This window comes from Podarcis raffonei, chromosome 14 (assembly GCF_027172205.1).
Source record: "Podarcis raffonei isolate rPodRaf1 chromosome 14, rPodRaf1.pri, whole genome shotgun sequence".
Taxonomy (NCBI): domain Eukaryota; kingdom Metazoa; phylum Chordata; class Lepidosauria; order Squamata; family Lacertidae; genus Podarcis; species Podarcis raffonei.
Genome location: NC_070615.1, coordinates 2,588,699 through 2,601,786, shown reverse-complemented (window position 1 = coordinate 2,601,786; position 13,088 = coordinate 2,588,699). Strand labels below are relative to the sequence as shown.

Here is a 13,088-nt window from a genome sequence, read left to right as displayed (position 1 = left end):
TCACACATTCAGAGCTGGTCCCATTCAGAGCCAAGGGGAATTTGTCCATTACTGAGGTATGAACCACCAAACCTTCACAGTACACTTTTATAGGGAAAAGATGCAAGGCAGTGTCACAGAACAGGAGAAAAAAGGTTTGCCCTTCTGGGTTAGGAGTTTGAAACAATGGGTTGAAACAAAAACACCAGAAGGGCAAGCCATTTCTTTGGAAGATTGGAAAGGAAACATCACAGGCATTTGTTAGGTTGGGGACTGGCCTAGGGAATAAAAGTGTTTACTTGAGCAAGCTGAGGTCTGGGATGAATGCAATCAGTCAGTGGAAATACTCTAAACCCACTCCTACACAACTAATCCCTTCTATTGTCCACATCTTCCAACTTTTCACTTCTGTCTGGCAAACAACCCCAGCTGTTGGCTAAGGAGGGAACAGCAGCTCTAATGCTTGCTTTCATATTCCCTCCAAACTTTTGTATCATGTCCATTAGATTAAGAGTCCTGTAGGTAGAAACTTATCTTTTAATGTGTGTACATTGCTTAGAAACTTTCAGGATCTTTAGAACTGCAGTTGTAATCATCATCATCTCTTCATGCTCTCTCCAACTGCTCCTTCACCCTTATGTTAATGTTCCATATGCCAAGCCATTTCCTTTCCTTTCCCCTCCTTCCAAACACAAACCCTGAACAATGTTAATCACAGTAACATTTCCATTTCCTTTGAACCCCCACCTTCTCGAAGAACAACTCTCTCGTATGCAGGGAACTTGGTCTGAACTGGCTGGGCAGAAAGGTCCTCTCTGCTTTTCCTGAGGTTTCTTTTCGAGCTACGTAGACCCCGAAACCTCCAGAAATCTGCACGGTCCCCACCAGCTGTCTTTGGAAGGGTGTACTGCACGCTAGCCAGTTGCTCAGCTCTGTGTGGAAGAAACAAGGACAATGAACAATGACACTGGGGGGAAACAGCAGCCTCACTTAGCTCCTAGACCTGAGTTTCCAAGGCTTTTCTGTGCATGTGCCAATTCACATACCAACTTTGGTTCCAGGCAAAGCAAAATGGTTAAATCCAAAAAGGATTCTGCTGTTTGCCCTATAGGTTGAAAGAGCTGCATACATCTCCAGCATCTCCAATGCTTCATTTTCACACATTCAAAATACGGTTATGATTATCAAGGGCAAATCTGTACCTTGCATATGTACTCTGAATTGCAGCTCTGGGAGCTTGAAGTTTGCAAATTGATGTTCTAAAGCAAAACTCTTAAATTAACTAGTCTGAAGTTTCAGCAATTCCATCCAAGAAGTTCAGCACAATGCAGGTTTACAAAAGCTTAGCTGTTTAGCCAAATAAACGCTTCTCCAAGAGCTAATCTGAAATACCTGTTTTTGTTGGGTATAATGCCTCTTTCCACCTCTTTGTGATTCTTGCCAATCCGAATAGCCAGCCAGGATCCAAGCTTGCCATTGTATAATGTATCCACCACTCGAAACACCTCTCCTTTGTTGAAGCTAAGCCCGTAGGGAGACTCCTTCTCGTATTCAAAATGAGTTCTTATATAAAATGAATCTCCTACATCTGACTCCACAATGCGCCGATAAACTGCAAGAATGGAATAAAAGCACAAACTTAATGCTTTATAGCACTTACAGAAAACTATTATTGAATTGAAACAATAGATTTGAGAATAAGCTGAATTCTGTAGGTCAGAGTGGTGAACCTGTGGTTCCCCAAGTTGTTGCTAGCCTACATTTCCCATAATCCTTGACCACTGGTCATGCTGTCCAAGGCTGACGGGAGCCACAGGATCCCCATCCCTACTGCAGATGGTTAAAAAACCTGAAAATGGCAAAAGGCATGATGGTTTTCAGCACTATCAGAATGTACTCGAGAACTAATTTGTATTGCAGTACCAGCATGTACCCATGGTCAGGGATGAACAAAGATCCCAAGTAAACATGCTTGGAACTCTTGAGACACTTCAATGCCAGGCGCACTGAATTGGGAGCACAACAAAGCTAATTTCTCGGGTGTGTTGCAATGTACCAATTCATTAAGCTACAGGAATAAGCTGACAGGACTGAATTTTATTTATTTGCAAAAATGTCTATACCATTAGCATTAAGAAAAAATAATGTGTTGAACAGCATAAAATTAATAATGAAGTTATAAAACAAAATACACCACAAATCAGGATCAGAAATACTCCAGTGCAAAATCAGAAAGCTAGACTCCCCATTTTGAAGGAACTCAGGTGTAGATTATACTTAAACGTTCAGGTCTGCCAAGTGCATTATGGGGTTTATTAAGTAATGGGCTCGACCTCTACCATTTCCCATTCACACAAAGCAGATCCCACAAGCCTGAAGTGTGCACACACCTGGTATAGGCAAGGAATGTTGTAGCTTGGTTCTGTTTTGCTGCTGCCTACTACCTTGGACTAATTAATGCCAATGACTCAGACAACAGTATTAGATTGCAGATACTGTAGCCTTTAAAAGAAGTGACCTGGATAAGGAAGCCCCACGGCTGCCAATCCAAGGCGTTGGGGACAGCTCTCTTTTGATTATTATCCAAGAGAGTCTATCAAAATAGTTTTTGTCCTTTCATTAAAAGGCAGTTACTTACCATCCTTTTTCTTCTGTGCCAAAATTGTTACCTCTTCCCCTTTAGGGAGGTCAAGCAGAAACAGTACTGCTTCCTCTCTGATGATATTTGTGAAGTCTACGTTATTTACCTGGTGCAAAGCAACAGTTCAAAAAGTTACTACGCAGTTGACAGAACCCAAGTGTGCATCTAGACATTCTCTCTAGTTGCATTACTATGTTTGTATCTCGTAGCAGATGTGCCATGAACTTTATAGTCTCTTTCTCCTAAGCAAATCGTGTTGAGAACTCTCCACAACCAAACCTTAAGACCATCTTTGGATGCCCTGCTCTGGGTACCTTTTTGGTAGTGGCATATTCCCTAGAAAGGCCTGCCTGGTACCTGCTTTGGGGTATTTTGGCACTAGGTGAAGAACTTTTGATGAATCCAGGCCTTTAAACTACTATGCCAGAAGCGGTTTAGTCATGCTGACCGCATATCCTGGAAAACTGTCTGTGGACAAACGCCGGCTCCCTCAGCCTGAAGCACCGCATCCCATAGCTGCCTTTGATTGGACTTAACTGTCCAGGGGTCCTTTACCTTTACATTTCAGAAACCTAGTTTTATAAATTGTTTGCTACCTCCATGCAAGGATTATTTATTTTTTATTGTTTTTTTATTCTGTTTATAATTCATTACTATTTTCCTGCAAGCCACCCAGGGAATGTTTATTGATGGGATGCTATATAAATCTATATCATCATCACCTTAATATTCAAGATTGCCACCTACCCTGAGAATCTGATCTCCTTCTTCCAAGCCTTCTTTGGCAGCAGGGCTATCCTCTAGAACACCAGCTACGAATATCCCGACATCATTGCCACCAGCCAGCCGCAAGCCCACACTGTCTCCTTTTTTGAATTTCACAAGCTTCATGCTTGGCCTGCACGGATTAGGAAATATTGTTTAATAACTGTCTCTTGCCAGCCCATCCCTCACCACAAAACCTTTACATTTCCAGTTTCTTTATGTACTCTGAAATGCTGTCAAAAGCCCTTCTATCCTAGCACCACCCATTTTCAGGCATCCTTTATGTTTGCTCCTGTTTCAGGCAGTTATAAAATTAGGCCATGTAACTTTCCAGGTGCAAAATGGAAACAGGCCACAGATTATGCTATTTTAAAAGACAGCTCATGATTACTTACTAGGAAAGTGGGAGCTGTTTTGTTCTAGAGTACCTGGGAATCTGGTCTTGCCCAACCCTCTCCACTGAATGCCAGCTGCCTCCTTAAATCAGGATCCTGGGCCAACAATGGGTGCTTAAAATGTGGTGTGGAAAAAGAACGGCCATTTTACTTCCATTTCTCCCAAGAGGAACATAGGAAGCTGTCTTAAACAGAGTGAGACTCTTGGTCCTTCCAGCTTCCTACGGTGCACTGCCTGCGAATGCTTCTCTCGGGTTTCAGACAGAGGACGTTCCTAGGCCTATCTGACGATGCTGGGGACTGAACGTGGGACTTTCTGCATGCAAAGCTGGTGCTCTGCCACAGAGCTGTGATCCTTCTCCATCTTAGGTTTGCTTCACTTGCATGTTAACAGCTTGCTCACTGACCTGGCTTTGACACCATCATTGAGTGATGGTTTAGTGAGCAAGGGAGGGCTTGTCAGAAGTGCATAGGTCCTCTGTACACATTTATGTTTTGGATACCTACACCTAAGCATGCAATGTGAACAAGATAAAACACTTGCATCATACAGGTATGCTCAATAAAGCCAGGATGGATTTCAGCTTCCTACAGAGTGTGATTTAGTGGAAGAACCAGCCTTGCTTCTACATAATGCGTGGAGTGACCATTAAAGGAAATCATGGCAACTGTAGCTAAGGGGGGAAGGGGGTCCTCCAGTATTGGAAGCACAAAAACTTCCTGATGAAACTGTAGGTTGAACACACTGGCTCAGCAAACTGCAGCCACTAGGCCAGGTGCTGTTGGACTACAGCTCCCATCACCCCTGATCCCCGGGTCCTGCTAGCTAGGGATGATGGGAGTTGTAGTCCAAAAACAGCTGGGAACCCAAGTTTGAGAAACACTGTGCTAGGTGAGCCTGTGGCCCTCCATATTTTGCTGGACCACAACTTCTATCACTCCTCACCACTGGCCAAGCTGTTTGGAACTAACAGGAGCTGGAATCCAAGGCTACCTGCAGAACCACAGATCCCCCCACCAGGCTGATCCGTCAGGGGGCAGATACACTGCCCATGCTGATCTGGTGAAAGACAAGGAAAAGCAAGAGTTCCATTACCGAAGCATTCCATCTTCATGGGTTGAGTTTGGAAGAGGGCCATCGGATGGACTAACGGGTAAATCCACATCTGGCTGACCCGCCTGTGCATAGACTGGTTTTGGTTCTGTTTAGAAAGCACAAAAGAAGATTGAACAAAATGCATTTTAAAAGCACACACAAATACAGGTATGACTTAGCTTGCTCCTTTGCAAAATTCATTCAGATCCAATCTCAGGAAGAACAGGGGACAATACAGTGCTTTTAAGTCCTCAGTTTGATCCTTTATAATTTTACCAAGATTTAACACATCTTTATTTCTGCCTCTAAGCTGTGCCTAAGGCAACGGTGGGGAGCCTCCAGACTGTCAGCCAAATAAGGCCTGCCAAACTTCTACACCCATCTGCCTTGTACCTGACATCAGAGATGTATCATTAGATGTGAGGCCGGCAAAGATACAGCTCCTTGCCAAAAGCAGGGGTCCAAAACATCTGGAGAGCATCAAACTGGCAAATGCTGTTCTACACAATTATGTATTTAAGAGGACAGACTGGGAAGTAATACATTTATTTTTATAATGTACTAGAATTTTTAATTTATAATGTACAGTATTTAATGTGGTTGCATAAAAAGCTCCGCAGATAGTATATGCTTCAAAATACAAGAGCTAAACTTCTACTTGGAGAGCATTCAATAAATTGGAGGGTACAATATGACTTGCAGCCTTTTGCTTTATTAAAATAATTTAACATGACTATAGAAATTAATATTATGGTAATCATTTTAAAAAATGATAGAAAAATGTAATTACATAGATGCCCGTGTTTAATTTTCATTAGTTGTTCGTGTTTAATTTACTGTTCAAAACTGATCTTCTACATTTAAAAAACAAACTTATACAAATTCAGATATTTTACATCCCTTTCATGGAGTGAGCTTAACTTGAAAGCCTAGGACAGATATTCTGTTGAGATTCAATGTGAAGCTCGGCATTCAAACAGCGCTAGAATGTTTCTCTATCATGGTGTAGGAGCAGCTGCAGAGGACGAACGTCTGCCCAGGACCAACACCCACGATTTGCTAGCCATAGGGAAATGTCACCACCTAAGATTAGTTAACTCATAAGCAGAATTATACTTGTGTTAAAGGATGCCTTAAACCCAAGATAGCAGGGAACCAGGTAAATATATTTCAGGAGTGCACAGAGCCATGCGACAAGGTATAGCAAAAAGCGATCCACTTCAAGCGGCATCATGCAGGAGAGAGATGAGTTAAGAATTGTCTGAACTGTACAATGAGATGTTTTTAAGTGCTGGGGGCAGGGAAGCAGTGGCACTGGAACTATAGGTTTTAAACATGAGGAATTAATATTTTTTTTCAAATGGGGTAAGCCCAACTTGAGTTGCAGCTAATTAGACTAGAAGAAATAAAATCCGACTTTATATTTGAAGTCATGAGCACTTTTTAGAGGGCAGGCAGCAGCCTAGGAGGGCCTTCTCAGCGGTGAAACTCCCTCCTCGCAGTGGTGTGCCTGGCCTCTTCATTACGCAGCTTCTGGAGAATGAGGAAGACACACTTCTTTACCTGGCCTATGGACACTTGAGGTGTATGTTTTTAGGACCCACTTTTTATTGTTTTAAATTGTTTTAAACTGTTTTGTAATGTTGTGTTTTAATCTTGTGACCTGTCCTGGGGACCTTAGGAAAAGGATGGGAAGTAAATAAATAAATAAATAAAATCCTCAACTGCTGCAGTACGGTAGTATAGCTATACATACCAGGGGTTGCAACACTTAATAAATCAAACTGATCTATTTTTACAACTGTTGATCAACTAAAAGCATGACCTGATTGATCAAGCAGATTTTTTTTTAAAGTGTGTATACTTAAAAACCTGTACATGATAAAGACCATCTTAGAAGAGGCATAGGATGCTACTGCCTTATAGCAATCCAGACAGTTGGTCCATCAGACTGAACATTCCCAGCCCTAACCTGGAGACTGAAGCTGGGATGTTCTGCATGCAAAGCAGATGTTCTACCATGAGGTGCAGCCCTTCACCCTTTCTCTACCCCATGAAGGAATGCCTCAAAGATGCAGGTCATCTAAAAATGCTCAGTATGTTTTTGCTTCAGAATGATTGCTTAACCTCACATGCAGACTGAATTGGTTTAAAACACAGGGGACTGAAGAAATCCTAGTCAATTTAACCAGACAGTAGCCTTAATACTTGCCAGGAAGTGGCGGAGTCTGCTTATCATTTCTCTCCGTTACAGATTCTTCCAGTGATTTGGAAATTGTGGGTTCCTCTACATTTTTCACAGGTGTGGAGACTGCTCCTGGCTTTGCTATTCTTTCATCCTCTCTACTTCGGAGACTAAATCAAGAAAAAACAAAACTTCATTTAAAAATCTTCAACAGTAATTCCACCAAGGAAATCTTCAACAGTAATTCCACCAAGGAAATCTAGGAAATCTAGAGAATCAAGTAGTTGTAGATAAAAATAGTATGCAGGTGACATTGCTCTGAGGATTTTCTGTGGAAATGTCTAGCACAGATTAGGCAAGATCCTCAGAGATGTAGGCACTAATTGCTACAGACCTCCTCACTTTTTATGTGGCAAACCTGTTTCACTCCAAATGTTTCTGGGATCTAATTCCCAACAGCCCCAGACAGCATGGTCAGTGGGTCAGGGATGGTGGAAATTGTTGTTCGGCGGCATCTGGAGCTCCCCCTCCCCCCACCCCCCACCCAGGTTCCCCCCTGCTGGGTTAAGGAGACAGTGTCAAGGGGCTGGGAAATGGCTCCTGTGAGAGAAGCTGGAGTTCTGCAGGCTCAAATTCCCACTCAGCCACAAAGCTCACTGGGTGACCCTGGAGCAGGCTTGTCTCTCAAGTCCAGCTTACCTCACAGGATTGGGTTAGGGAAAATGGGAGAAACCCTGTTCTCCTTCGGAGGATATACAGAACAAACCATTTTTAGAAAGTCACACAGATTTACCTCCCACCCCCGCCAAACCTAACTTAGATATAATGAATAACTAAATAAGAGAAAACAATACTTGTTTTGATTTGCTAATACAATTGTCCCCCACCATAAATGACTAGCAAATTTCCTGAAAGGAGAGACGAAGTGCTTTCTTTGCCACCATACAATCAATCTGCTACAGCTAGATGGCACCGCTGCCTCAATATCCACACTGCAAACAGCAATGGCTGGATGGCCATGCCTGAAGTCAAGCACAGCTTCTGTAAACACAGCAGTTTTTTAGAAGAGGAACAGAGCTGCCACCAAGTTATGCCAGATGGGTGGGGTATAAATAATAAACTGTACTATTATTATTATTATTATTATTATTATTATTATTATTATTATCCTCATCCACGGTGGGGAGGCATTCAAATACTAAGCACCAATTATTTGATTTGACGTTTAAAGAACCCAAAGACTATGCGACAATGTTATTAATACTGTATACACATCGAAGAAAAGGCACTTCATGCAGGAACGCCTTGCAATTTTGAAAACAAATGCTAAATGCTTAACAGCTAGAAGAAGTGACGTTTATAGGCAAAATCCATTATAATAAACACAAGGAAATACAAAAACCACAGCACAATGTTGTGGTCACTTCCTCTTCCACAGTTTGCTGTTAAACATACTGGGGTCCCAGCATGGTTCTTTGCTCAAACCCTACATTGCTACTGCTCTTGAAGCAGGGACACACATAGCATAACAACATCATTACAAAAGTAAGCTTACTTTTGTAATGATGTTGTCATGCTATGTGTGTCCCTGCTTCAACAGCAGGGGTGACACACACGTCATCTACCCCAGGGCTGCATTTCTGAACGGTCCTCATTCTTTTTGCTGCATGTGGTTCCACTGGAGAAACTGCACAAAGAATTATTGAAGCTACTGAAATCTGAAAGGAGGACCCAGCATCTGATGCCTCTTTTGACTCCCAACTCCCTCTCCAACCCAACCATCTAATTTTTGGACTTCAGCTTGCTTTACTCAAAACACACAAAGCTGCCTTACAGATGAATCCCACAACTAGTCTACCAAGCTCAGCATTTATTCACTTTTTTTTTTGTTTCTTAAGCATATACCACAATGGAACCCGAGGTTCCCAGGAGGTCTCCTATCCAAGCATTGAGCAGACTCAGACCTGTTTAGCTTCAGCAAAGTGGTAGTCTCTAGTTCCTTCAGATAAATCTTCTGATTTGTGGTGGATCTAAAAGAAAGGAGGTTGGGTGTCTTTCCAGCCCTGCTTAAAATACTATCTTGGCTGTTGGAAGTAGGGAGGTGAACCTGGCTGCTTGAAAATGGGGGAAGCTACAGCCCTCTCCCATGGGCAAGCCAATCCTTTAATCTAGAACATTTGTCTTCAGTTTGTGTGCTAGAACCCACACAAACCTAAAAAGTGAGTCATGCCAATGGGTTCACTGAATTTGCTTGCTTGTTTCAGCTGATGCAATGGAGGCCTGGGCTCCCTTATCTTTAATGCAGAAGAATGGTTGAAGACCACTAACTGAAAAGGGACCCAGAGCATCTCTCAGGTGGTGAGATTTGGTCTACTGACTGTAGGCTGCCAAACCTTACTCTGCAACCATGCACTCTTCCAGGTTTGGCTGGGTTGCTTGCTTCCCAGGTGAAAGTGTGATGGCTGCTGTCCTTAAGCTGTGCAACTAAGTGACTTCTTAAAATATTGAAGCATGAAGTACTGCTTTGTCTAACAGTACTTTATCGACCTCAGCCTCTTCTCTTCCACCCACCTCTTCACAGCCTCGTAATTATTTGATGTTATTTATGTGAATGACATTTGGGAAGTCATGACTTCACAGTCCATTTGCTTTCATACCTTCAATCTGACAATGTCACAGAGAGGAAGTGCATGGCAGGACTGCCGGAAAGCAGGCGCCCAGACACCAACAGTAAGAATCTTCCACAAAGGAATGAATGGGAAGCAGCTGACAGTTCCTGTACATCACTGGCAGCTCCATGCATCCAACTGCAAACCATGGTTTGGCTATTTGTGCCTGAACTTGGGGCTCACTCTTTCCCCCTCAGCCACTGCACACTTCCAGTTCTCTCCCTCATTTCCTTGCTCTCACGTAAACCATAATTTTGTTGTGACAGGAAAGCAAAGCAAAATATAGTCTGTACCCCAGTTCAGATGTTAATGACTAACTGTGATGTGCACAAACAAAGGAAGTGAAGGAGGGAAATGAGATGTTTGGCTGCACCCATTCGTGAACACTGTGCCTCTTAGAAACATACGTTGGGGCTGGAAAGTTCATTTTTTAATACCCCACCATGCATATGCTTTGAAAATTTCTTTTTTCCTTTAATGTCATGGTTTTTATGGCCTTTGGCTACAACAGTAAGAATGACTGAGGTAAATTAAGGAACAAGATGGTAGACTCTTGCAGGTAAGCAGTACTAGAATAGTGGTTCAATTCCTTCCCAAATGCACTGGACAAGGAAGCCCCAAATCAGAAAGGCAAGGTATAGCTTTCAACAAGGAAAATAAAGATGCAGTCAAAGTCCCCCCCCCCAACGTAAGAATGGCAGCTCATCCCAATTTTTTGAACTTTCTAGTAAGCATTCAGCTTCCCCAGTTTTTAAGATACATGAAGTGTCTTGACACTCTTATTGTTCCTAGGTGACAGAATGCTGTTAAAAATTACAGCTGCATTTCCCATGAGTCATCAAAGGTGTTATTTCGCTGTGTATGTGTTCTGCCAGTATTGCTTTTACTTCTAACATCTGTGCTGTGTCAGGAAGGGTTTTTTATATATAAAAAGGATGCTTAATGCTGCAGCATTTTAAAATAACCTTCAGTCACAAAAAGTGAAGTCAGCTTCATGTTTGTTTCATCAGTGGCAGCTCATTTCTTAACAAATTTCCGTCCTGCCAATCAAATGTACACAATTCAGACACACAACACTCCCCCTTTAATCCTTGTATGCTCCCAGTGTCACAAGAATGTGAATGGCATCTGAGCCCTGTCCACAGGAACACTTTCTGCCTCTTTCATAAGTCTGTGTGAAACCTCACAGGTGCCTTTTGGGACTGGTGGGCAAAAGCTCTTTTACTGCAGGAGATGGTTTCCAAAAAATGGTTCTGGCACAGATGATAATTCTGAACACCCACAAGAACTGCCTTTCCCAAGACAAGCCATCTAGCCCAGCTTCGTGTCTCCAGCAGTGGAGAGCTAGATGCCAATTTCTAATAAAGCACCTAAATAGAGCAAAAAGCTGAAAGGAATCAAGACAGATGAAGAGACTTAAAAATATTTCAGTTTTATAGCTCACCTTCTGAAATGGATAGCAACTCAAATATCAAATAAAAAAATACTGAACAATCCTGAACACAGAATTTTTACAGCACAAAAACACAGCTCTGCAATAGCAGCAATTACCAATAAACCATGGTTATCAGTATCTCTACAAATGAGTCTCAGATCAAGTCTAAAAAGCTATCTCTAGATGCCTGTCTCAGGCCTTTGAAGGTAAGAGTCCATTAAAGCCAGAAGACAGGAAGAGGACAAGGCTGAGGCTTACAAACAGCACCCAGGGACTTCCCCCACTGCCCGCTCATTTATTAGAATATTTGTAAAGTTGTATCATTAAAAATGTCAGTGCTGTTTGAAGCAATAAAAAATAAAACCATAGAAATTTAAAAAGAGACATCAATTAACCATTGTGGAATGATGTATTCTTAATTGCTGGCACAGGCCTGGCAGAATAGAAATCTTTTCAGCAGGCACTTAAAAAGGGCGGCATTAGAATACAACAGCCGCTTGTTAAACACATAATAAATGTCACAGCAAAGTGATGTTGTAACACCACCAACCAAGTGTGAGCTAAGCAGACTGCCTCGGATAGGGAGTTTCATAACCTTGGCATTGCTACCCTCTTGTGCTTTAAAACCAGGTGATTCTCTCCTGATGGTGGAGCAAGGAGATGGCAGTGACCATTTTAAGAGCATCCAATTGATGTGCAATCGTGGATGCAGGGGTCCTTTGGGACCCAGAAGAAGGTGCAACAGGGGCAGGGCATAACAGGGTGGGGCACGCTTACAGGCGCTCCGCCGACGCATGTGGGAGCCAGGAAAGGGGAGTTGGCCCTTAACTGTAGAGCCTGTGGCCCTCCAGATGCTATCAGACTTCAACTCCCACAATTCCTACTTGCCATGTTGGCGGGGGTGACATCTGGAGGCCACAGGCTCCCCATCCCTGCCACAGAAGACTTTAAAAGTATCGCCTAGCACCTAGAACTGGGTCCAGATACGAATCGCAAAAGAAATGGGTGGGAAATGAATCTGCAATATTATAATATGAAATACTCGCCAAATGGCCATTTCCACCTTTAATCTGGGGAATGGTTTGTATTAGGCCCCCCCAAGCAAGCACATGTGTTTGAGTGTACAAGTCAAAACAGAAATTGTATACAAGCACAAACCTGAAATCTCCTCCCTCTCAGGCTACATACAGAAGCGTCATTACTCACTCCTGTCTCGCTTGGGCAAACCAGAGCAAGTCAGACACAAACAAACAATGCAAAATTCAGGCAGTTTAACATTTTGTAGGTAGGTTATGCCTGCGGCGTCAAGCCTTTGGATTCCATTAATTGCTGCACCATGCAACTACATAGCTGGCCTGCCATGCACCTAAATACTGCACACATATTCCCAAGCGTCTAGTCTACTATTTTGTTTAACAAGTCGATTTAAAATAGTACAAGGCTACCATCACCTGCCATTGCTGGGCTGCTGTGGAGAATGTCTGGAATGGTCTGAAGGCTCTGACCTCTGGTCAGGAGATCGTGAACGACTGCGGCGGGGCCTGTCATGTGATCGGTTGGAATGATCGGATGCCAGCGACTGAATTTCTGAAATGTCTGTTAAATAAAAGTTGTTTTTTCCATGAAATGATTTATAAAAAATGATGACATGACCTGCCCAAAATGGATATAAGGTTTTGCAGAACTTATTATATGAAGTGTATTGGACCATCTACACCCCCCCCCAATCACTTGTACTGGCTAAATTTGCATATAATGCTAAGCCATGGTGTGGGCGTGTTTAACCATGGTTTCAACAAACCACAAGTTGCCTCACAGGCTTCCTTCTTCAAAGCTTTGTCTGCTTGCCAGCTGCTCTTGCCTGGTGCTTCTGTAGCTTGGCAAGCATCTGGTGTGGGATGGCCAGGGATACTATAGTTAAGC

General features: G+C 42.8%; 1 protein-coding gene across 9 annotated transcripts in view; it reads right to left on the bottom strand.

The window, feature by feature from the left end:
- The window catches only part of TJP1 (tight junction protein 1), a 330,457-nt gene that overhangs the window by 30,008 nt on the left and 287,361 nt on the right, over window positions 1-13,088 (bottom strand). For all 9 annotated transcript variants that reach the window (XM_053365517.1, XM_053365518.1, XM_053365519.1 and 6 more), the window contains 7 exons: window positions 12,617-12,761; window positions 7,089-7,231; window positions 4,877-4,982; window positions 3,368-3,518; window positions 2,618-2,726; window positions 1,372-1,591; window positions 727-911 (listed from right to left, as the gene is read on the bottom strand). In XM_053365517.1, coding sequence (XP_053221492.1) covers window positions 727-911; window positions 1,372-1,591; window positions 2,618-2,726; window positions 3,368-3,518; window positions 4,877-4,982; window positions 7,089-7,231; window positions 12,617-12,761 — 1,059 coding nt within the window. The remainder of the gene's footprint in view (window positions 1-726; window positions 912-1,371; window positions 1,592-2,617; window positions 2,727-3,367; window positions 3,519-4,876; window positions 4,983-7,088; window positions 7,232-12,616; window positions 12,762-13,088) is intronic.